The sequence below is a fragment of the Vulpes vulpes genome, chromosome 12 (assembly GCF_048418805.1).
Source record: "Vulpes vulpes isolate BD-2025 chromosome 12, VulVul3, whole genome shotgun sequence".
Lineage (NCBI taxonomy): Eukaryota > Metazoa > Chordata > Mammalia > Carnivora > Canidae > Vulpes > Vulpes vulpes.
The window spans coordinates 57288460-57308565 of record NC_132791.1 but is presented as its reverse complement, the minus strand read 5'-3'; the positions used below and the strand labels follow the sequence as shown (position 1 = coordinate 57308565).

General features: G+C 36.8%; 1 protein-coding gene and 1 pseudogene across 2 annotated transcripts in view; both read left to right on the top strand.

Moving 5' to 3' along the window:
- SLC12A2 (solute carrier family 12 member 2) overlaps nt 1-20106 on the top strand; it is a 111046-nt gene that overhangs the window by 67618 nt on the left and 23322 nt on the right. For both annotated transcript variants that reach the window (XM_025994980.2, XM_072728646.1), the window contains exons 14-17: nt 5929-6084; nt 7396-7495; nt 12702-12813; nt 14389-14529. In XM_025994980.2, the coding sequence (XP_025850765.2) occupies nt 5929-6084; nt 7396-7495; nt 12702-12813; nt 14389-14529 (509 nt within the window). The remainder of the gene's footprint in view (nt 1-5928; nt 6085-7395; nt 7496-12701; nt 12814-14388; nt 14530-20106) is intronic.
- LOC112917109 (ferritin heavy chain pseudogene) lies at nt 18365-19158 on the top strand (annotated as a pseudogene).

The following is a 20106-nucleotide window of genomic DNA, read 5'->3' as shown; positions in this document are numbered from 1 at the left end:
AAGGGATTGACTCCTTAATTTCTCTTTCTTCAGTCTCATTGTTAGTGTATAGAAATGCCATTGATTTCTGGGCAGTGATTTTGTATCCTGCCACGCTACCAAATTGCTGTATGAGTTCTAGCAATCTTAGGGTGGAGGCTTTTGGGTTTTCTATGTAGAGTATCATGTCATCGGCGAAGAGGGAGAGTTTGACTTCTTCTTTGCCAATTTGAATGCCTTTAATGTCTTTTTGTTGTCTGGTTGCTGAGGCTAGGACTTCCAGTACTATGTTGAACAGAAGTGGTGAGAGTGGACATCCCTGTCTTGTTCCTGATCTTAGGGGAAAGGCTCCCAGTACTTCCCCATTGAGAATGATATTTGCTGTGGGCTTTTCGTAAATGGCTTTTAAGATGTTGAGGAATGTTCCCTCTATCCCTACACTCTGAAGAGTTTTGATCAGGAATGGATGCTGTATTTTGTCAAATGCTTTCTCTGCATCTATTGAGAGGATCATATGGTTCTTGGTTTTTCTCTTGCTGATATGATGAATCACATTGATGGTTTTACGAGTGTTGAACCAGCCTTGTGTCCCGGGGATAAATCCTACCTGGTCATGGTGAATAATTTTCTTAATGTACTGTTGGATCCTTTTGGCTAGTATCTTGTTGAGAATTTTTGCATCCATGTTCATCAGGGATATTGGTCTGTAATTCTCCTTTTTGGTGGGGTCTTTGTCTGGTTTGGAACTAAGGTGATGCTGGCCTCATAGAACGAATTTGGAAGTACTCCATCTCTTTCTATCTTTCCAAACAGCTTTAGTAGAATAGGTATGGTTTCTTCTTTAAACATTTGATAGAATTCCCCTGGGAAGCCATCTGGCCCTGGACTTTTGTGTCTTGGGAGGTTTTTGATGACTGCTTCAATTTCCTCCCTGGTTATTGGCCTGTTCAGGTTTTCTATTTCTTCCTCTTCCAGTTTTGGTAGTTTGTGGCTTTCCAGGAATGCGTCCATTTTTTCTAGATTGCCTAATTTATTGGCGTAGAGCTGTTCATAATATGTTTTTAAAATCGTTCGTATTTCCTTGGTGTTGGTAGTGATCTCTCCTTTCTCATTCATGATTTTATTAATTTGAGTCTTCTCTCTCTTCTTTTTAATAAGGCTGGCTAATGGTTTATCGATCTTATTCTTTCAAAGAACCAACTCCTGCTTCTGTTGATCTGTTCCACAGTTCTTCTGGTCTCGATTTCGTTGAGTTCCGCTCGAATCTTTATTAACTCTCTTCTGCTGGGTGTAGGATCTATTTGCTGTTTTTTCTCTAGCTCCTTTACGTGTAAGGTTAGCTTTTGTATTTGAGTTCTTTCCAGTTTTTGAATGGATGCTTGTATTGTGATGTATTTCCCCCTTAGGAGTGCTTTTGCTGAATCCCAAAGATTTTGAACGGTTGTATCTTCATTCTCATTAGTTTCCATGAATCTTTTTAATTCTTCCTTAATTTCCTGGTTGACCCTTTCATCTTTTAGCAGGATGGTCCTTAACCTCCACGTGTTTGAGGTCCTTCCAAACTTCTTCTTGTGATTTAGTTCTAATTTCAGGGCATTATGGTCTGAGAATATGCAGGGGACGATCCCAATCTTTTGGTATCGGTTCAGACCCGATTTGTGGCCCAGTATGTGGTCTATTCTGGAGAAAGTTCCTTGTGCACTTGAGAAGGATGTGTATTCAGTTGAGTTTGGATGTAAAGTTCTGTAGATATCTGTGAAATCCATCTGGTCCAGTGTATCATTTAAAGTTCTCGTTTCTTTGGAGATGTTGTGCTTAGAAGACCTATCGAGTATAGAAAGAGCTAGATTGAAGTCACAAAGTATAAGTGTATTATTATCTAAGTATTTCTTCACTTTGGTTATTAATTTATATATTTGGCAGCTCCCACATTCGGGGCATATATATTGAGGATTGTTAAGTCCTCTTGTTGGAAAGTTCCTTTAAGTATAATATAGTGTCCGTCTTCATCTCTCACTACAGTCTTCGGGGTAAATTTTAGTTTATTTGATATAAGGATGGCTACCCCGCTTTCTTTTCAGGACCACTTGAATGGTAAATGAGTCTCTTGTAGACAGCAAATAGATGGGTCCTGCTTTGTTATCCAGTCTGAAACCCTGCGCCTTTTGATGGGGTCATTAAGCCCGTTCACGTTCAGAGTTACTATTGACAGATATGAGTTTAGTGTCACCATGATATCTATTCAGTCCTTGTTTTTGTGGATTGTTCCACTGAACTTCTTCTGAAAGGGGAATTTTAAGAGTCCCCCTTAAAATTTCTTGCAGAGCTGGTTTGGAGGTCACATATTCTTTCAGTTCCTGCCTGTCTTGGAAGCTCTTTATCTCTCCTTCCATTTTGAATGAGAGCCTTGCTGGATAAAGTATTCTTGGTTGCATGTTCTTCTCATTTAGGACCCTGAATATATCCTGCCAGCCCTTTCTGGCCTGCCAGGTCTCTGTAGAGAGGTCTGCTGTTACCCTAATATTCCTCCCCATAAAAGTCAGGGATTTCTTGTCTCTTGCTGCTTTAAGGATCTTCTCCTTATCTTTGGAATTTGCAAGCTTCACTATTAAATGTCGAGGTGTTGAACGGTTTTTATTGATTTTAGGGGGGGATCTCTCTATTTCCTGGATCTGAATGCCTGTTTCCCTTCCCAGATTAGGAAAGTTTTCAGCTAGGATTTGTCCAAATACATATTCTGGCCCTCTGTCCCTTTTGGCGCCCTCGGGAACCCCAATTAAACGTAGGTTTTTCTTCCTCAGGCTGTCGTTTATTTCCCTTAATCTGTCTTCATGGTCTTTTAATTGTTTGTCTCTTTTTTCCTCAGTTTCCCTCTTTGCCATCAACTTGTCTTCTATGTCACTCACTCGTTCTTCCACCTCGTTAACCCTTGTCGTTAGGACTTCTAGCTTGGATTGCATTTCATTTAATTGATTTTTAATTTCTGCCTGATTGGATCTAAATTCTGCAGTCATGAAGTCTCTTGAGTCCTTTATGCTTTTTTCTAGAGCCACCAGTAGCTGTATAATAGTGCTTCTGAATTGGCTTTCTGACATTGAATTGTAATCCAGATTTTGTAACTCTGTGGGAGAGAGGACTGTTTCTGATTCTTTCTTTTGAGGTGAGGTTTTCCTTCTAGTCATTTTGCTCAGTGCAGAGTGGCCAAAAACAAGTTGTATTGGGAAAAGGAGAAAAAGAGAGGAGAGAAGGAAAGAAAAGAGAAAAAGAAAAAAAAAGGAAGAAAAAAAGGGAAAAAAGGGTGGGGGGAGCAAACAGAAATCAAAAAGCAAAAAAAAAAAAAAAAAAAAAAAACCACGGGGGAGTATCTTCCGATTCTGTATACTTTAACTCCCTTGACTTTCCCTGGAACTTGTCCGTCTAGTTGGTCTTCTGGGGGAGGGGCCTGTTGTGCTGATTTTCAGGTGTTAGCACTTGGGGGAGCTGCTCTGCCCCCCTGCCTGGTGCAGGGCTCAGTGGGGGTTGTTTATCCCGTGAGGCCCCAGGAGGAACAACCCCAGTGGCGGGGCCAGCTCCGGAGCCCTGGATTCAGCCCTGCCGTAACTCCGGGGCTCTCCGTCTGCAGGGCCTGGAGGCTCCGGTGCGGGCCGCTGATCTGCTCAGCTCCAGGCAGGAGCGTCCTTGCTGTCCTGGGCCCTCCCGGCCTCTGCCTGTCCCCTGGGGGAGGCCGGATCCTGGGCTGTGTCCCGGCGCCCTGTGCTCCGGGGCCTGCGCTGTTGGATTCGCGCTCCCAGCCGAGCAGCCGCCTCTCCGCGGAGCCGCCGCCCAAGTCCCTCCGAGCTGCTCCCGGAGCCGCACCGCCCCCTCTGCGCGGAGCTTCTTCCTTTGCCTGAGCCGCCGCCGCCGCGCTGCTCCCGGCGCTCCGCAGCCCCCTCCGCGGAGCTGCCGCCCCAGCCCCTCTGAGCTGCCGTGCGCGCTGCAGCCCTTAGGGAGCTCGGCGCATCTCCCCGGGGCGCAGGTGCCTGTTAGTGTCCCAGGGAGCCCGAGGGCATCCCCGCCCTCCTGGGTCCTGCTCTGACTCCCTGCGGGCCCCTTTCCACCCGGGAAGATGGTGCAGCTCCTGCTTCTCCGGGACGGGGCTCTCCTGTCCTGGGGACACTTGCCCCGGCCTCAGCCCGGCTCCTCGCGGGGCCCCTCCCCCTTGGAGGCCTTTTTGTCCACCCCCCCCCCCCCCCCCCGTCTTCCTACCTTGATAGAAGCGCGAACTCTAAAAAAAAAAAAAAAAAAAAAAAAAAAAAAAAAGAAGCGCGAACCCTTCTCACTGTAGCATTCCAGCTGTTCTCTCTTTAAATCTCAAGCCGAATTCGTAGGTTTTCAGGATGATTTGAAGGTTATCTAGGTAATTTGGTGGGGACAGGTGATTTGGAGACCCTACTCTTCCGCCGTCTTGCCCCTCCCTCTCTCTAACACATTTTAAAAGACGGTATTATGAGTGGTTAGCCCATTAATACTCAGTCAGCCTTTTCAGTTGAGTCAAATTAAGTGAGTCTTCAAAGATCTCTTTATCAGGAAGTTTCCCAGTAATGTACTATTTCTTGTCTTTGAGCATTTAAGATAGCATTGATCTCAAATTCTGACTAACACTGTGAAAGAATTATTGTGCTTTTCTTTCCCTGTTTTTATTGTTTATTTAGCTGCTTTCTGTTTAAGTTCTGAGAACATTATTGTGGTATAGCTAACCTACCCAGAAGAAAATTTTTAATACAGTAAGTTCTGTAGAGTTCTATTATAAAGGGTCTCTAACAACTGAAAAGGTGCCCCATGTTCCTTTATTGAGGGCTTTTTATTATAAACCAGCCAAAATAGCAGTTGTACATCAGGGAAAGAATTGAGGGAACAAAAAGTACTTTTCCTTCTAAGGACCTAAAAGTGTCTCAGAACTTTAAGAATAAATTTTAGAAGTATATATGTGGCTATAAAAGGGCAGCACAAGAGATGATCGTATTGGACTCTTCTTTATCTTGGCTGTATTAATATCGGTATCCTGTTTTTGATATTGTAGTATCATTTTGCAAGATGTTATCATTGAGGGAAATTAGGTAGAAGGTCCCCAGAATTTCTCTGGATTCTTTCTCATAACTCTGTGTGAAATTAAATTTAAAAATATAAAATATATTAAATTATAATTTTAAAATATTTTTTGGGAGGGAGGCACCTGGGTGGCTTAGTGGTTGAGCATCTGCCTTTGGCTCAGGTTGTGATTCTGGGGTCCTGGGATCGAGTCCCACATCAGATTCCGTATGGGGAGCCTGCTTCTCCCTCTGCCTATGTGTCTGCCTCTCTCTCTGGGTCTCTTATGAATAAATAAATAAAATATTTTAAAAAAATAAATAAAAATGTTTTTTGGCTATGGAATTAACATTTTAAAACATGGTCTTCAGCATTGTTTTGAGTGAGCTTAATTGATAAAGTTTCTATACTCAACTGTTAATTTTTCTAGTAAGTAGTTGAACTTTTAACAATTTTCAAGAACATTTTGTTTGAACTTTTTTGTATATTCATTAGAATATAGATATGTCTCATGCTAAAATCCAGAACATAAAACTACACTATGAAGGACTGGATTTGAAACCTTCTTTCAATCTTTTGTAGTTTTTGCCATTCACAAAGATAGGTTGACTTCAACTTTTTTTGATGAAGAGTTTATTAAATACAGAAACTAGTAACAATAAAATAGAAGTAAATAGATGGGCTCTCTTCATGGCCTTCAAAAATGGTGAAACTAAATTATGCTCAATAATGCTCTGTGACTTTACTATTATACATTAGCCTTATACTTAATGTTTAAGGCAACCACAAAGAAAGTTATCTTGTGCATACATATGTACTATTCTCTAAAGCAGACAAGCTATATGAGTGACTTGATGTATCTCTTTTATTTGTGATTGTTAGGGTGGCGTCCTGCATTCAAATACTACAACATGTGGATATCACTTCTTGGAGCAATTCTTTGTTGCATAGTGATGTTCGTTATTAACTGGTGGGCTGCATTGCTAACATATGTGATAGTCCTTGGGCTGTATATTTATGTTACCTACAAAAAACCAGGTCAGTAGTTTTTTATATTTATAATTTCAAGCTAGAAAACATCTAGAAGTTCCTTGTTACTTTTCATATCTAAGCATCATTTTTTGTGTACTTGAAAGATGCTTTGTAAAACCTAAAATACTTCATTTCCAAATGCATGTAGTTTTAGTGAAATAATTATCACAGGGCTTTATTCTCTGGAATTCCTACTTATCCATAAATTAAATTTAACTAATCCTACTTAGAGAAAAATGACAAATTTGTATTATTAACATGTTGCTGGCCCACAATATATTTTAAATTTTTCTTTGAAAGGATTAGACTTAATGGAATAGCTTCTGTAGTTGCAGTTAGCCTTATAAACAAGCCTATGTATTACTACTGTAGTATTAGTACCTGCTGTATAGTAAGTACCATGGAATTTACAGTATGTTAGAAAGACAACATCTTACTAGATCACTATATAGCAGGAAAGATTTGACAAAGGTATTTTAACTGGAAAATAGACTATCCAGAAGGTGTCACACTAGTAACTGTTGGGAGTATCTCCACATAAGATCATGATACTGGGTTATTTTGGGATTGGTCCAATGTAGTATTGTGACCTCTAACTCTGAGGGAAGAACCAGTGAGAAAGATTTGACAAGTTGGGCCCCAAGAGAATAGTTCATAAAGAAATTACAAGAATGGTTGCAGTGTAGTAATCTAAAAATGAGGAAACATTTTGTAATCCAGATATGACATAATGAGGTTTTGGATAAGAGTGCTGGCCTTAGAAATTAAATGGACAAAGGGTAATGTTTTAACCATCTTAGAAACAATTATTTCTCTAAAATAACAAATGTCTAAAAATCATATTTGATGTCCAGGCTGTTTATTCAATACAGATTGAAATTTGCCTGTTCAGATAACTTAAACAGTTAAGTGCTATAAATGGTACTTTCAGAGTTTTCTTTCAGAGTTTTGAAATCTTTCAGTCAGGAATCTGCCTCTTTTCCATTAGGCCACTGGCTATATAAACAATAATTTTAAAATTATTTGTGGAATACTTTTAAGTTGCATGCATGTCAGGTCTGGAGCCCTGTCACCTTAGTTTTTTCAAAATTTTACTTTAAAAGCAATTACATTTCAAATTAGCGTTATCATAGCGTCGTGCTATGGACTTGAACCATTGAAAGTTCTGAGTACATTGGTTTATTTTAGAATTGTTTTTTTAAAATATGAAAGCACTGTTTACTTCTCTGTGTATCAAATTGATTATTGGCTAATCAACAAATCAAAAGTACAGCAAAAATTTTGATGTGTTGCTGCATAAATACTCTCTTCTCACAGATGTCAACTGGGGATCCTCTACACAAGCTTTGACTTATCTAAATGCACTGCAGCATTCGATTCGTCTTTCAGGAGTGGAAGACCATGTGAAAAACTTTAGGTAAGCAGTAAGGTAATATAGGAACATTTGTCCTAGGTGGCCGTCAGTTCTTACCATTCAGTAACATTTTCATATGGTGTTATTTCATGAGAAGTTTCCTGAAAGCATAGAATATTGCTTTTGTTTGTTTGTTTTGGTTGGACTTTGGGCCATTAATTCAAAAACAGGGATGAGATTTATTATCAGAAATTGACAAAGAGGTGAATGATCTAACTTAGAAAAATGTTATGAAAGTGAAAGTGTTAGTCTCTCATTTGAAGGCTTTTAAATGTCAGCTCTCATAAAATGAACAGTTTCTTCCCCTTGTGGCCATCAAAATTCTCTTAGTACTATATAACTACTAAGTGTTAACTTCTTAAGGAGTTTTGACATACCTTATTTTATAATTTTAATAAGGCACTAAATATTTTCATGTGAGTTGCTTTTTTTTTTCACTAGTGACTGACTAGAAACCAGTTTTAGTGGTAAAGAGTCGGTGTCTTAAAAGAGTACTTATACCTTTTTCCTCAGTAAATGGCTTTATATTTTATATTAGTTTATTAATCCATTTAAAAACTATTCCTTAATTTAACATATTCCTTAAATTAACATTTAACATCAACATAGTTGATGAAATTCAGTTATTAAGGCACTATTGATACATCCTTGTGTCATGAAGGAATGATACAATCATGAAGAAATGTTATTATTTTCCTATATATGTTCTTAGTAATTTTAGATTATTATTTATACTTAGCTTAATGTAGGCTTGTCATTTTTTTTTAAATTGATCATTAAGCAGTCTTCCTCATACTGTTCAGTTAAGCGTGGCTCTAAGCAGGTGACTTTCTGCAGTCATAAGTAATCACCTCTCATTGGCTTCTGCATAATAAAGAAATATATCCCATGTCTGTCAGTAAACCAAAAGGAGAGATGTTGTTTTAAAAAATCCTAAGGAGTGAATAAGCGACAGAGAAGAGTTGCTCTACCAATTTTCTCCCAGTAAGAAATTCTTTATGTATTCTTCTGTTACTTTTTTGGATCCTGCACCTCCCCCTCAGCTCCCTTTTTTTCTAGAACGAAAAATTCCCCAAGACCACAGATCTTCAGCTCTGGGGTAGAAAGAAATTGGGAAAACAAAAAGGAATGAGAGTTTTGGGTGAAAAACTTTAATTTCAGCACATTTTGAATAGTTGATGCCAAGTATGGCAGAAACTAGAAATCAGTCCTTTGTGTAAAAAGTTGTGTCCCAGAACTGAGAGTATGACCAAGAGTCAGAGTTAATTTGCCATCAATAAAAGCCTTTTGCTTTGCTTTGTTATAGTAATGGGAACTTTAAAAAGATATATTTTATTCCAAAATGGCTTTTTAATTCTATCAGAATTACACATAAACATAGTTGAGAGAGGAAAAACTTGGGTTTGTCAAACCTCTAGTTGCCCACCTTCTGTCCCTGTTTGTGACATACCCACAGGCAACCATTTTCAACTCTTAGCTGATTCATTTAGTTACTTAATATTCCCAAACATCATAGTTGATTTTGCTATATTTTCGATTTTTCATTTTAGGCCTTGTCTGTTGATGCCCTTCATCCACATGTGACATACACATGCACCCTTCCCTTTATTCCATCCTCACAGTATACTTTTATGTCATTATTTTGATTAGGTTGCATTTGGTATTTGTATTTTTAGGACTTTTTAAAATGATTCAGAGCTGAGCTGTGTAGTAAATTATGATTGCTTTTTCTTTTCTGTACAGCTTTCTTGTTTTCTCTGGAGCCAATTTTTTTTCTTTTTTTTTTTTAAATTAACTTCATGTATATCACCATCTCACTCTTCACCAAACTTAGCGAAAGATGTTGTTTTATTCACTTCATAGTTTCTTTTTCTTTCAAGCGTCCATTTCTTATTTCTTTCATTTGGATTCTTAGATTTAGCCTTGTCTGAAGTAATTACGGTCCATGGACAGGGAAACTGCATTGGGAGGTGGGGCTTGTCGGTGAAGCCCTTAATGTAGATTCATGTGGTTTTACTGGTTCTTTGAGAAATTAAAGTCATCTTGAAGACTTCTTTTTTTGATGTAATTAGATTGCCCAGAAAAGAATATGTTAATATTCTGCTTGTTGATAAAAGTTCTGGCTCTCAGAGTTCTAGGAGTCACGTGGGAAACAAGGTCAGGCTGTCTCAGGATTCAGTGTGTAAATGTTTTCTTCATTCTTCCCCTGATTAAAGTAGCTACTTCTATCCTTAAGTGTTGCTGGTGTCTCACAAACCAAAGGCCTTTTTTTTTTTTTAATTAAAAAAATGTTTTTAATTGAAGTATAATTGACATATAATACTAAATTAGTTTTATAGTCACATGCCTGGCTCAGTGGGTAGAGCATGATCTCAGGGTCATGAGTTGAAGCCCCATGTTGGCTGTAGAACTTACTTTAAAAATTTAATAAATTAAATTAAATTAAATTAAATTAAATTAAATTAATTTAAAATTTAATTAATTAAATAAATTTTAGATTTTTAAAAATCTAAATTAGTTTAAGGTATACTACATAGTGATTTAACAATTATTTACATGACAAAATGCTCACCAAGATAAGTGTATTACAGTAGTAGCTCTACCCAGTACTGTACTTTTTATCCCAAAGATTTATTACTGGAAGTTTGTACCTCTTAATCCTTTTTGCTCATTTTGCACATCTCCCCAATACCCTTCCCTTTGGTGACCATCAGTTTGTATTTATGAGTCTATTTCTGTCTTTGTTGTTGTACTAGTCTGTTCTCAATATTTGTGAGTTTTATTCTCCCTTTTTTGGTGTTCGTTTTCTCTTTTGTTTTTTAGACTCCCCATGTAAGTGAAATCATATGGTATTTGTCTTTGTTTGGCATGTCTTCCTTAGTATAATGCCCTCTAGGTTCATTCATGTTGTAAATGGCAAGATTTCTTTTTTGTTTGTGTGTGTGGCTAAATGTACCACATATTCTTCATTCATTTATCTATCACTGGACACTTGAGTTTCTTCCATATCTTGGCTCTTCTAAACAACACTGCAATAAACATATGGGTGCACATATCTTTCCCAGTTAGCGTTTTCATTTTCTTCAAGTAAATACCCAACAGTGGAATTACTGGGATCCTATGGTACTTCTCTCGTTAGTGGCTGCACCACTTTACATCCCAGACACCGGTGCATGAGGGTTCCCTTTTCTCCACATCCTCACTGGCATTTATTTTTGTCTTTGTGGTACTAGCCATTCTGAATATTATAATGTGATATATCTCATTGTGGTTTTGAGGCTCTCTTTAGCAAATAAGCCCTGGCCTAACAGAATTGGGGAAGGACAGAGATACTTGTTCACCATAGTTATGGAAATAATTTGGCAGAGTTTAAACCAGTGTTTCTTACTTTGACTTCTTTAATACATTGTCCCTGCCACTTCCAGAGGCTCCTATGATGTCTAATGTATGCATCTTGGTGATTTTTTTTTAGGTCCAAACTCAGGTAGCTTCACAACTTTTTTACAGGCTTTAGGATTTGGCCTCTTCCTTATTTGCCATATCCTTTCTTGTTCTTCCATCTGCTTTTAAGCTTTCAGTATTTCCATACTACTGTGTTTTCTTCTGCTCATATTTTTGTGCGTTTTATGCCTTAAAAATCCTATTAAACAATGGAGTTTTTTGAGGAAGGAGTTTAAATGAAGGCAGATGTTTACACTCTGTCATTGTTACTCATTGTCATCTCTAATATATTTTATATTATACTTTTTTGACATGATACAACTAGTTATTTAACTATAGTGCTGGGTTATGTTAGAGCATTGGTTAAAGTACCATTAAAAAAGCTGAAATATACAGTGGCTATACAAGACAGACATCACTGTTACATGATAGTCAAGAGACGGATGGTTTGTGGCAGATTGCTGCACTTGGTCATTCAGGTCCCATGTTCCTTGTATCTTGTCAGTTTGCCATTTCTTAGGAGTTGTTTTTGTGTTAGAAAGTCATCGCCGCAGGAAATGGAATAGCTTACAGGAAAGGGAAACAAAGTGTAAAGGGTAGCCGGCTTCCTTTTTAGAGGAAGTGGACTGTAAGTCACTCAAAGGATCAACTGTAAGCTACTAAAAAGACTAGGACTTTGGTAACTTCTAGGTGGGAAGCTAATTAACCTGCTACAGTTCAGACTGGGGAGACCAGGCAGTCTGTGTCACAGAGGATGGTATCATATTGGATTCCCCCAAAGCCATTCATCCAGACAGGATTGGTTTTTCAGATAGCTTTCCAAAATTCTGAATAGGTTAGTTTTTATTTTGTTCTGTTCTTTATAGTCTTTATTCAAGTTTCCATGCTTATTTTGTGAGGTTAGGAACTACCCTAACGTTTAAGTAAGGTAGTTAGGTAGTTTAAACACTGAAGTGTTTAAGTCAGAAATTTTCGTTTATTTACTTTTTGTTAAGGTTTGCTATAATTATGTTGTTTTAAATAATTTTTTCTAATATTTAAACTTATAAAATGGATATTCGAGTATTTTTTCATAAAACAACATTGATTTCCATTTCTTGTCAGCTAAAACCAAGAGTTAAGAATATGTGGAAGTCATGCCACTGTCTTGTGTCTACAGAGGCCATTGAATTTAATTTTGATTTTCACTATAATTAGAATTAAAACTTTTACTTCAAATAGAAACCTTCAAATCAATAGTAGGTGATTTACTGATATGACAATTGTCATTAAAATTAGGCTAGATTAGAGAGGGCTGATATTATGAAGTAACAATCACTGTGATGCGATCAAGCTAACAAGGAAGGTGATCTGTTTTGTACATGAAGGGAAGACCATGCTCCTAGGAAGTTTTGTGAGCTCCGTGAAAGAACTGGGATTTTTATTACTTTTAGAAGATGAAAAGTTGTTACGTATATTTTAGCTAGCATGGTCATTTCTTCCTGTAATACCTACCAGAATCTTGATATATCATATTACTTATAATTTTAGAAGGACAATTGGCATGATACCTGCTCCAAGTTTTTGTTTCCGAATTTCTCATGTACAGAGAAACCCTGGTTAAAATTCCTTTTCTTTTGAGAATGCTGTGGCCTTTGTGTTGAGGACAGTTGCATAAAGGAGATTCTAGTATAGTAATATATTCTGAAGAGAAGCAACTTAAAAACATGTCCATGTTTCAAAAATCTAAATTTCTCTAATTTTGTTTTATTTTTTAATCTTAAATTAGGCCACAGTGTCTTGTTATGACAGGTGCTCCAAACTCACGCCCAGCTTTACTTCATCTTGTTCATGATTTCACAAAAAATGTTGGTTTGATGATCTGTAGTCATGTACATATGGTAAGTGTTTTGTATTGTTTTTTATATTAAAACATTTTTTTGCTCTGTGTATATAATTTGTAACTTGTGCTTTCCTGGTCTAAAACAATTTGACAAGATAAATCTGTTGAGTTTGGGGGTTTTTTTGAAGTTAGTTATTTTCTTCAAACTATTTTTTGCCTCTAAACTGTCTCAAAACCTCATTTTAGAAAATATTTTATAATTTAGAGTTTTGTTTTTCTTATTTATATGAGATTTTACCAAACTATTCTTCTCTTATAAAGTGGTTTGTCCAAGAAAAGCTTCTTGATAACTGAAGAGTCTAAATGAAATACAGTATGTGTATTTTCTTACTAATATTTTTCATAATGTTCTGAGCACACTGGAAACTTTTACTACAAGAAGAAAAAAGAGTTTGGAGGAGGTAGCTAAATCATGGTAAATATCTAGTACCCTATATATGAGAAGAGCAGAGTGAATACTGAAGTTCCAAGTTTAAACACTGCTAATTACCTGTTCACTTATGTTTTAACCATGAGTACTAACATTATAAAAAATAGTGGTAAACTTTTCAAACAAAAGCAGTTTTCTGTTTTTAGCCATCCTGGCTATTGAAAAGAATTGCTAGATGATGGGTCACCTGTTATACCTGAGAAATTGGGAGTATTTGTCAGATCAGTTTTTGTCCCAAACTGCCAAACTGTTTTGTTCATCTTGTTAGAAGTGTGTGTTGGATGCCCTATGTCTCAGCTCCTGCTAGAGTTGCTCTTCTGCTTGGGAGTAGCAAAGGCAAAGCCATGTCTGGTGGAGAAGATGGAGACACTGGCCCCAGGCCCCCCATTAGGACCTGTGGAGTTTTTCAGTTTGTCTACAAGTTGATCAGTTCAAGTTGGAGTTTTGAACACAAGAAATTACAAGTGGGACAATTTTCCTACCAGGAAAAACAAATTGTAGTTTTCCTTTACTTTTTCATGAACAATTAAAGTGTAGTTTTAAACCTACTTTTAGGTTTTTGCTTTATACATTTGCATATAACACATATCATGTGTTGCTTGCAAGGATCAAAATAGAATTGCAAGTTGAAAAACTCTCATTTCCTTAATTCTGTTCTTTACCATTTAGCAGAAGTATGAAGAAAAAAATGCATTTATATTTTACAGCAAACTTGCATTTCAAGTGGTATTTTCAGGCTCCTGAGAATTAATAACTCAGACATTGGGGGCAAATGAAAAATAAGCTGGGAAACTTTTTGTAGAAAAACAGAAGGCTTGCTCTTTCTCCATGTGATCTCCATTTTCAGTAATTTCTAATTGATATCATTTACTTGGTATATTGAAAATTTCCTATTGATACTTCATTGTGTATTTCTTGCTCTTTTTAGTGCTGCCCCCTGGGCCTTAACGGTTCCATCAACCGTATCTTGTCATAATCTTTAACACTGGAAAGAACTCATTGACCTGAAAATGAAATGTCATACTTCTCTCTCATCCCCAAGGTTGAAACACCTTGTTGAAGCTCGTACAACAGGGTGATTTCCATAAATGGGGAGTACATTATCTTTTAGTCAAAGGCATTATTCATATTTTTATCCAAAAGGGCCCTCGAAGACAAGCCATGAAAGAGATGTCTATTGATCAAGCCAAATATCAACGGTGGCTTATCAAAAACAAGATGAAGGCTTTTTATGCTCCAGTACATGCAGATGATTTGAGAGAAGGTGCACAGTATTTGATGCAGGTAAATATGTTAGACCTTTCATGTAACAAAATTTGAGTTTTGTGTAAGCCATTCTAGGTGTCATTCTTCATATTAATAGAAATGACTTATCTTTTAAGATATATTTATTACCACTAACATGTAATTTGAGAGCTTAAGCAACTAAAGAGAAAATGATGTGCTGTTGGCTAACAGGTGAGAACCTATCTAGAAATTATCTTAACCTATTTCACTAAGATATTTCCCATTCATTTTCTGCTATACCTCACTGAGGTTTTTTATAAGTGGTAAGTAATGGCAGGCCTTATTTGATTCTTGAAAAATTCTAGTTCCTTTCTGTATTTCTATTTATTTACTAAGACTTCACTTTCAGTTTTGTGTATGACACAATAGTCACATGGGATTTGGAATTAGTCTTGAACTTAAATGCTAGCCCTGCCACTTCTTCATTATGAAGTTTTGCTCAACTTCTCCAAAATTTTCTTAATCAGCCCTAAAGGTTGTGGGAAGAAATAAATGGGTTGAGATAGTGTTTGACATCTTATTTTTATAAGAACTCCTTTCTTCAAAAGAAAGCTTAACTAGAATCCCAGTCACTGTGCTAATTGTGGACCTGCTTTGTTGAAGCAGAAGTGGGAGGCTCAGAGTGCTATCATCTGTGCCCATTCTGTTTTGATGTTTCACGTTTTTCAAACTTGACAAGCACAAGGGTAAGAATATCTTAGGTGATCCTCATAAATAGTAAGGGGTGGAAGTAGGCTTTTTTGGGCAGATAGAAGCCCTTATCATAAACTACTATAATTAAGACATAGTGGTATTGAAGTAGTGGTAATTAGGTTAATGGAATAAAACAGAGAGGAGAAATAGAGCCACTCATATAGGAAATTTAATATATGATAGAGGTAGCATTAAGAGGATGGTATGGGCCAATTAATTATCTGTGTGAAAAAAATATATAATAGATCTTTACAAAGACTACACAAAAACTACTTCCAGATGGATTCAGGACTCAAACATGAAAGGCAAATTTTTAAACTATAAAAAAGAAAATACAGAATAATTTTATAACTTTGGCTAGGGAAGGATTTTTTAAAATGAGACCCAAGAAAGTTGAACTAAGAAGAAGAGAGATTATTCTTTAGTTAAAATTTAGAATGTTTTGTTTCTGAAAAAAACAGGAAAACGAAAGACACCGTAGACCAGAAAGAGACAACATGTTATTAGTGAAAGAATACAGCTCAGAGTATGTAAAGAAATCAGTAAGAGGAAAGAAAGGAGCAAAAATATAGGAAAAGAAGAGGAAGCATAAAGGGCAAAAGTAAAATCAAAACCACAATACACATTTATTTCATACTCATTAGACTGACCAGAGTTTGGTCTGCCACTTTCAAGTATTAAGAACAGTAAGAGTGCTTGGAAATCTTTGCACTGCTTTAATAACCTAAATGGGACAACCACTTTGGTCCAGCAACCTGGCAGTGTCCTGCAAATTTGAAAGTGTGGGTGTTCTAGGACATCCCATTCTTATGTATGTACCTTAAAGAAACTTTTACACGTGTAGAGAAAGTTATATGAACCTGCAGAGCAGCATTACTTGTAGTAGTGACAAAGAACGGGAAGTAACTTTAATAACCATCAATTAAAGTTTTAAAGATCATAGTATAATCATGCAGTGGAATTCGTGATAAAAGGAAATTCTACATAGCAACAAGGATAAACCTCAAAAACAAAGTATTAAGGAAAAGTAGCAAGCTAAAATGATAAGGACAATATGGAGATGCCATAAAATTTTAAATATATATAAATTAAAAATGTATATATATGTATGCCTAAATAATGGAATATGTAGTACAAATACAAAGAGAACATGAGAAGGAAACATAGGGTTTTTGAAATGTCTATTTTCTTTAGATAGTGGTTACATGATTATTCACTTTTCTATGCAAAATTCTTATTATTTCAAGTAAAATTCTACTTCTGGTCATAATGTTATTTCTAATGGGTAAATAATATTTGCTTTAGTATAATTTATAGAAGCATTTCTATAATATTTCTGTATTATGTATATTATATAGGAAATGAAGGAAAATACTTCCTTAGAGCGGCGGTTCCTAAACTTCAGCGTGCATCAGAATCATCTAGTGAACTTGTTAAAACAGACCACTGGGTTCCACCTTTGGAATGATTGAGTAGGTCTGGAGTCAGTTTGAGGGATTTGCAGTTCTGAAACTTTAAAGGTGCTGCTGCTCCTGGTGTGACCTAGCAGCTATATTTTGAGGACCTCTGCCATTAAGGATTTCTGTTATAAAAACAATATTGTTGAGAGTTAGGGTCCATTATCCTCACCACCCTCCTCCGCTACCTAATATGCTCACTCCAGTGGGTCCTGACAATTTCAGCAGTGTGGGGCATAGATTCTACTAGATTGCTAGATTGCAATTGCAGACAGCTGTCTGTGTAAAATAAACTTACAAATAGAATCAATCACTGACATCTTAGTGTAAATTGCCACTGGAAGTATTTCCTTTGTACCTTCTGGAAACTTGTTACATAAAGTGGCAAATGCCTGTATGTCTATTAGAGGTTTATAATCTTTGTCAAAATAGTTTTTTGTATGTTGATTTCTCTAGTGACTTATAGTTCCAGAGATGCTGTTTTTAGATGGTTCTCTTAGGTTTTACCGTACCTTATTCTCTGACTCTTCTCTCTCCCTCTTTTATCTAGTTACCAATGATAAGCATTTATCATTAAATTAGCATTTAAATATCCAACTTCCACAATAAAATTTGAGATTCACTATTTTAAAAAGAGGCAGTATTACCAGTAGCTTGTTTAAGGAGCCCTTTGGCAGTGACATATTAGCAATGCTGACTTGTTTATATATTTGGTTTTTTCTTTTCTTTGCTTTTTTTTTTTTATTAATGGCAAGAGCCACCTAATTGTCCAATTTTAAACCTTCATCTCAAAGAGCAAAAAACTCACTGTTCTTACTAAAATTTCAGATTATCAGATTACAAATTACATTATGATGGCCTATAAATCAAGTGGATCTCAGAGTCTCATTATAAATATGACTCTACCTTTTTCTGGAACAAAATAGCCTCAAGTTATACTCTGTAATATATGCTGAGAGTTTCTGGCAGTTTTCCCCCTCATCAGCTACATTTTGAAGTAAACAGTAATTTCCTTTAAACTATTCTAAAATAAGTAGATCAAAATAATTTAACATTGACAATAAGAATATTTGAAATATAAATTATGTCCTGATCAGATAGCCAAGTCCTAAATAGATACTGAATCATGAGATAATGACTAATTTTAGCCATAACTATTAGTTGAACATTTTAACCATCCAGGACATGGAGCCAAAATACTACAAGTTTTTTTTTTTTTTCGTAGATACTTTTTTTTTTTTCTTTTTAAGATTTTATTTATTTACGAGAGACAGAGAGAGGCAGAGACAGGGGCAGATGGAGAAGTAAAGTTCCCTGCGGGGCGAGCTTGATGCAAGATTCCATCCCAGGACCCCAGGATCACACCCTGAGCTGAAGGTAGACACTCAATGACTGATCCACCCAGGTGGCCATTTTTCATTGATTTTGAAAATAATATATCACACAGCAGCCCATAACTGCACTTCAATAGATAACCATAATATTTGGAAATGTTTTTACTTAACACTGAAAGGCAAAAATGAAAGCTTTGTACCATTGTGGAAGTAAGTGGTTCTTTCTGTTGCAGTAAAAACACGTTAATGCTCAGAAAAAATATAACAAAACATTACTCATCAGCAAATTCTGGTGAAAGATGCACAGAAAATATTGCTAACGTTTCATAGAAACAAATAACACAGTAATATTTGAAACTAGAGATGACAGTCTCCACTGAGAGTCGCCAAGGTTTCCTGCTGCAACAGTGCTTGGACGGAACCCCACTTGTTGCCCCTACCCGGGCCCGCCGCTCAGAGCCAGCCCTCTGCTGTCTCCACACAGCGCTCTCCGACCACTCCAAGGCCGCTGCCACCGCTGCGCCGCCACTGCCACCGCCGCACCGCCACTGCCTCTCCTCAGCTGCAGCCATGATGACCACGTCCCCCTCACAGGTGCACCAGAAACTACCACCAGGAGGACTCAGAGGCCGCCATCAACCGCCAGATCAACCTGGAGCTCTGCGCGTCCTATGTCTACTTGTCCATGTCTTATTACTTTGTCGCGATGATGCTTTGAAGAACTTTGCCAAATATTTTCTTCACTAATCCCCTGAGGAGAGGGAACATGCTGAGAAACTGATGAAGCTGCAGAACCAACGAGGTGGGAGGTGGTCGAATCTTCCTTCAGGAAAGGAAGTCACCAGACTGTGACGATTGGGAGAACAGGCTGAATGCAATGGAGTGTGCATTACACTTGGAAAAGAGCGTGAATCAGTCACTACTGGAACTGCACAAACTGGCCACTGATAAAAATGACCCCCACTTGTGTGACTTCATTGAGACTCATTACCTGAACGAGCAGGTGAAATCCATCAAAGAATTGGGTGACCAGTAACCAACCTGAGCAAGATGGGGGCTCCCGAATCTGGCATGGCAGAGATCTCTTTGACAAGCATACCTTGGGAAACAGTGATAGTGAGAGCTAAGCCTTAAGGCTGTCTTCCCGTAGCCATAAGGGTGACTTCCCTGGTCACTGAGGCAGTGCATGCATGTTGGGGTTACCTTTACCTTTTCTATAAGTTGTACCAAAACATCTACTTCTTTCATTTGTACTATTCCTTCAAATAAAGTAATTTGGAACACCCCCCCCCCCAAATGAAAAGAAAGAAACTAGAGATAAGCTTCAAAGGATTGCATTTTGCCTAATTGGTTTCAATTATGGAATTTCATGAAAAACTGATTTTTTTATGAACCATTAGAGAAATCTGTTCCAGAGAAGATATATTTTCAGTAATAAATTATTCTTTAAAACACATGATGTTTTATGAAAACTGAAAACATTACTTCTGACTGAATAGCCACTTTGATTAGAATTTACAAAGGATTTAGGGATGAGTGGTACATTTGAAATTTCTTTGCTCAGTCATTCAAGGCAAAGTTATTGAAATAATGAAGTTAAAACAGCACGAAGTGCAGCAGGATGTTATTGTTAATTTTATACAATTTATAAAACTTTTTAATTATAAGATGGTAACAGAAGTTTGTGATGTACCATCATGAAGTTACTGGTACTCTTGTGGCTTAGCTCTTTAAAAAGCTCTAAAACTTAAAGATGTTTCTTGCTTTTCTTTTACAAAAAAATTAAAAAACTTTGTGATTAGTGGCCATCTTGATACCTAATAATTGTAAAAAATAATAATAATAATGAATATTTTTTAACTGTCCCTTCAAGGCAAAGAGTTGTTTTCAATATTGAATGGGAAAAAAATCTTATTTTTTGAAAGAAACATGTGCATAGTAAGAATGTTTTGAGAATGAATTTAAGCTTTATATGCTTAGGAATATTTCTAATTATCCCAAGTCCTTAGGACAGTGTGTAGCCCATGGTCAGCCATTAATAAATATTTGAATTAATTTAATCTGCAAAATATAATTTATGTATGTCATGT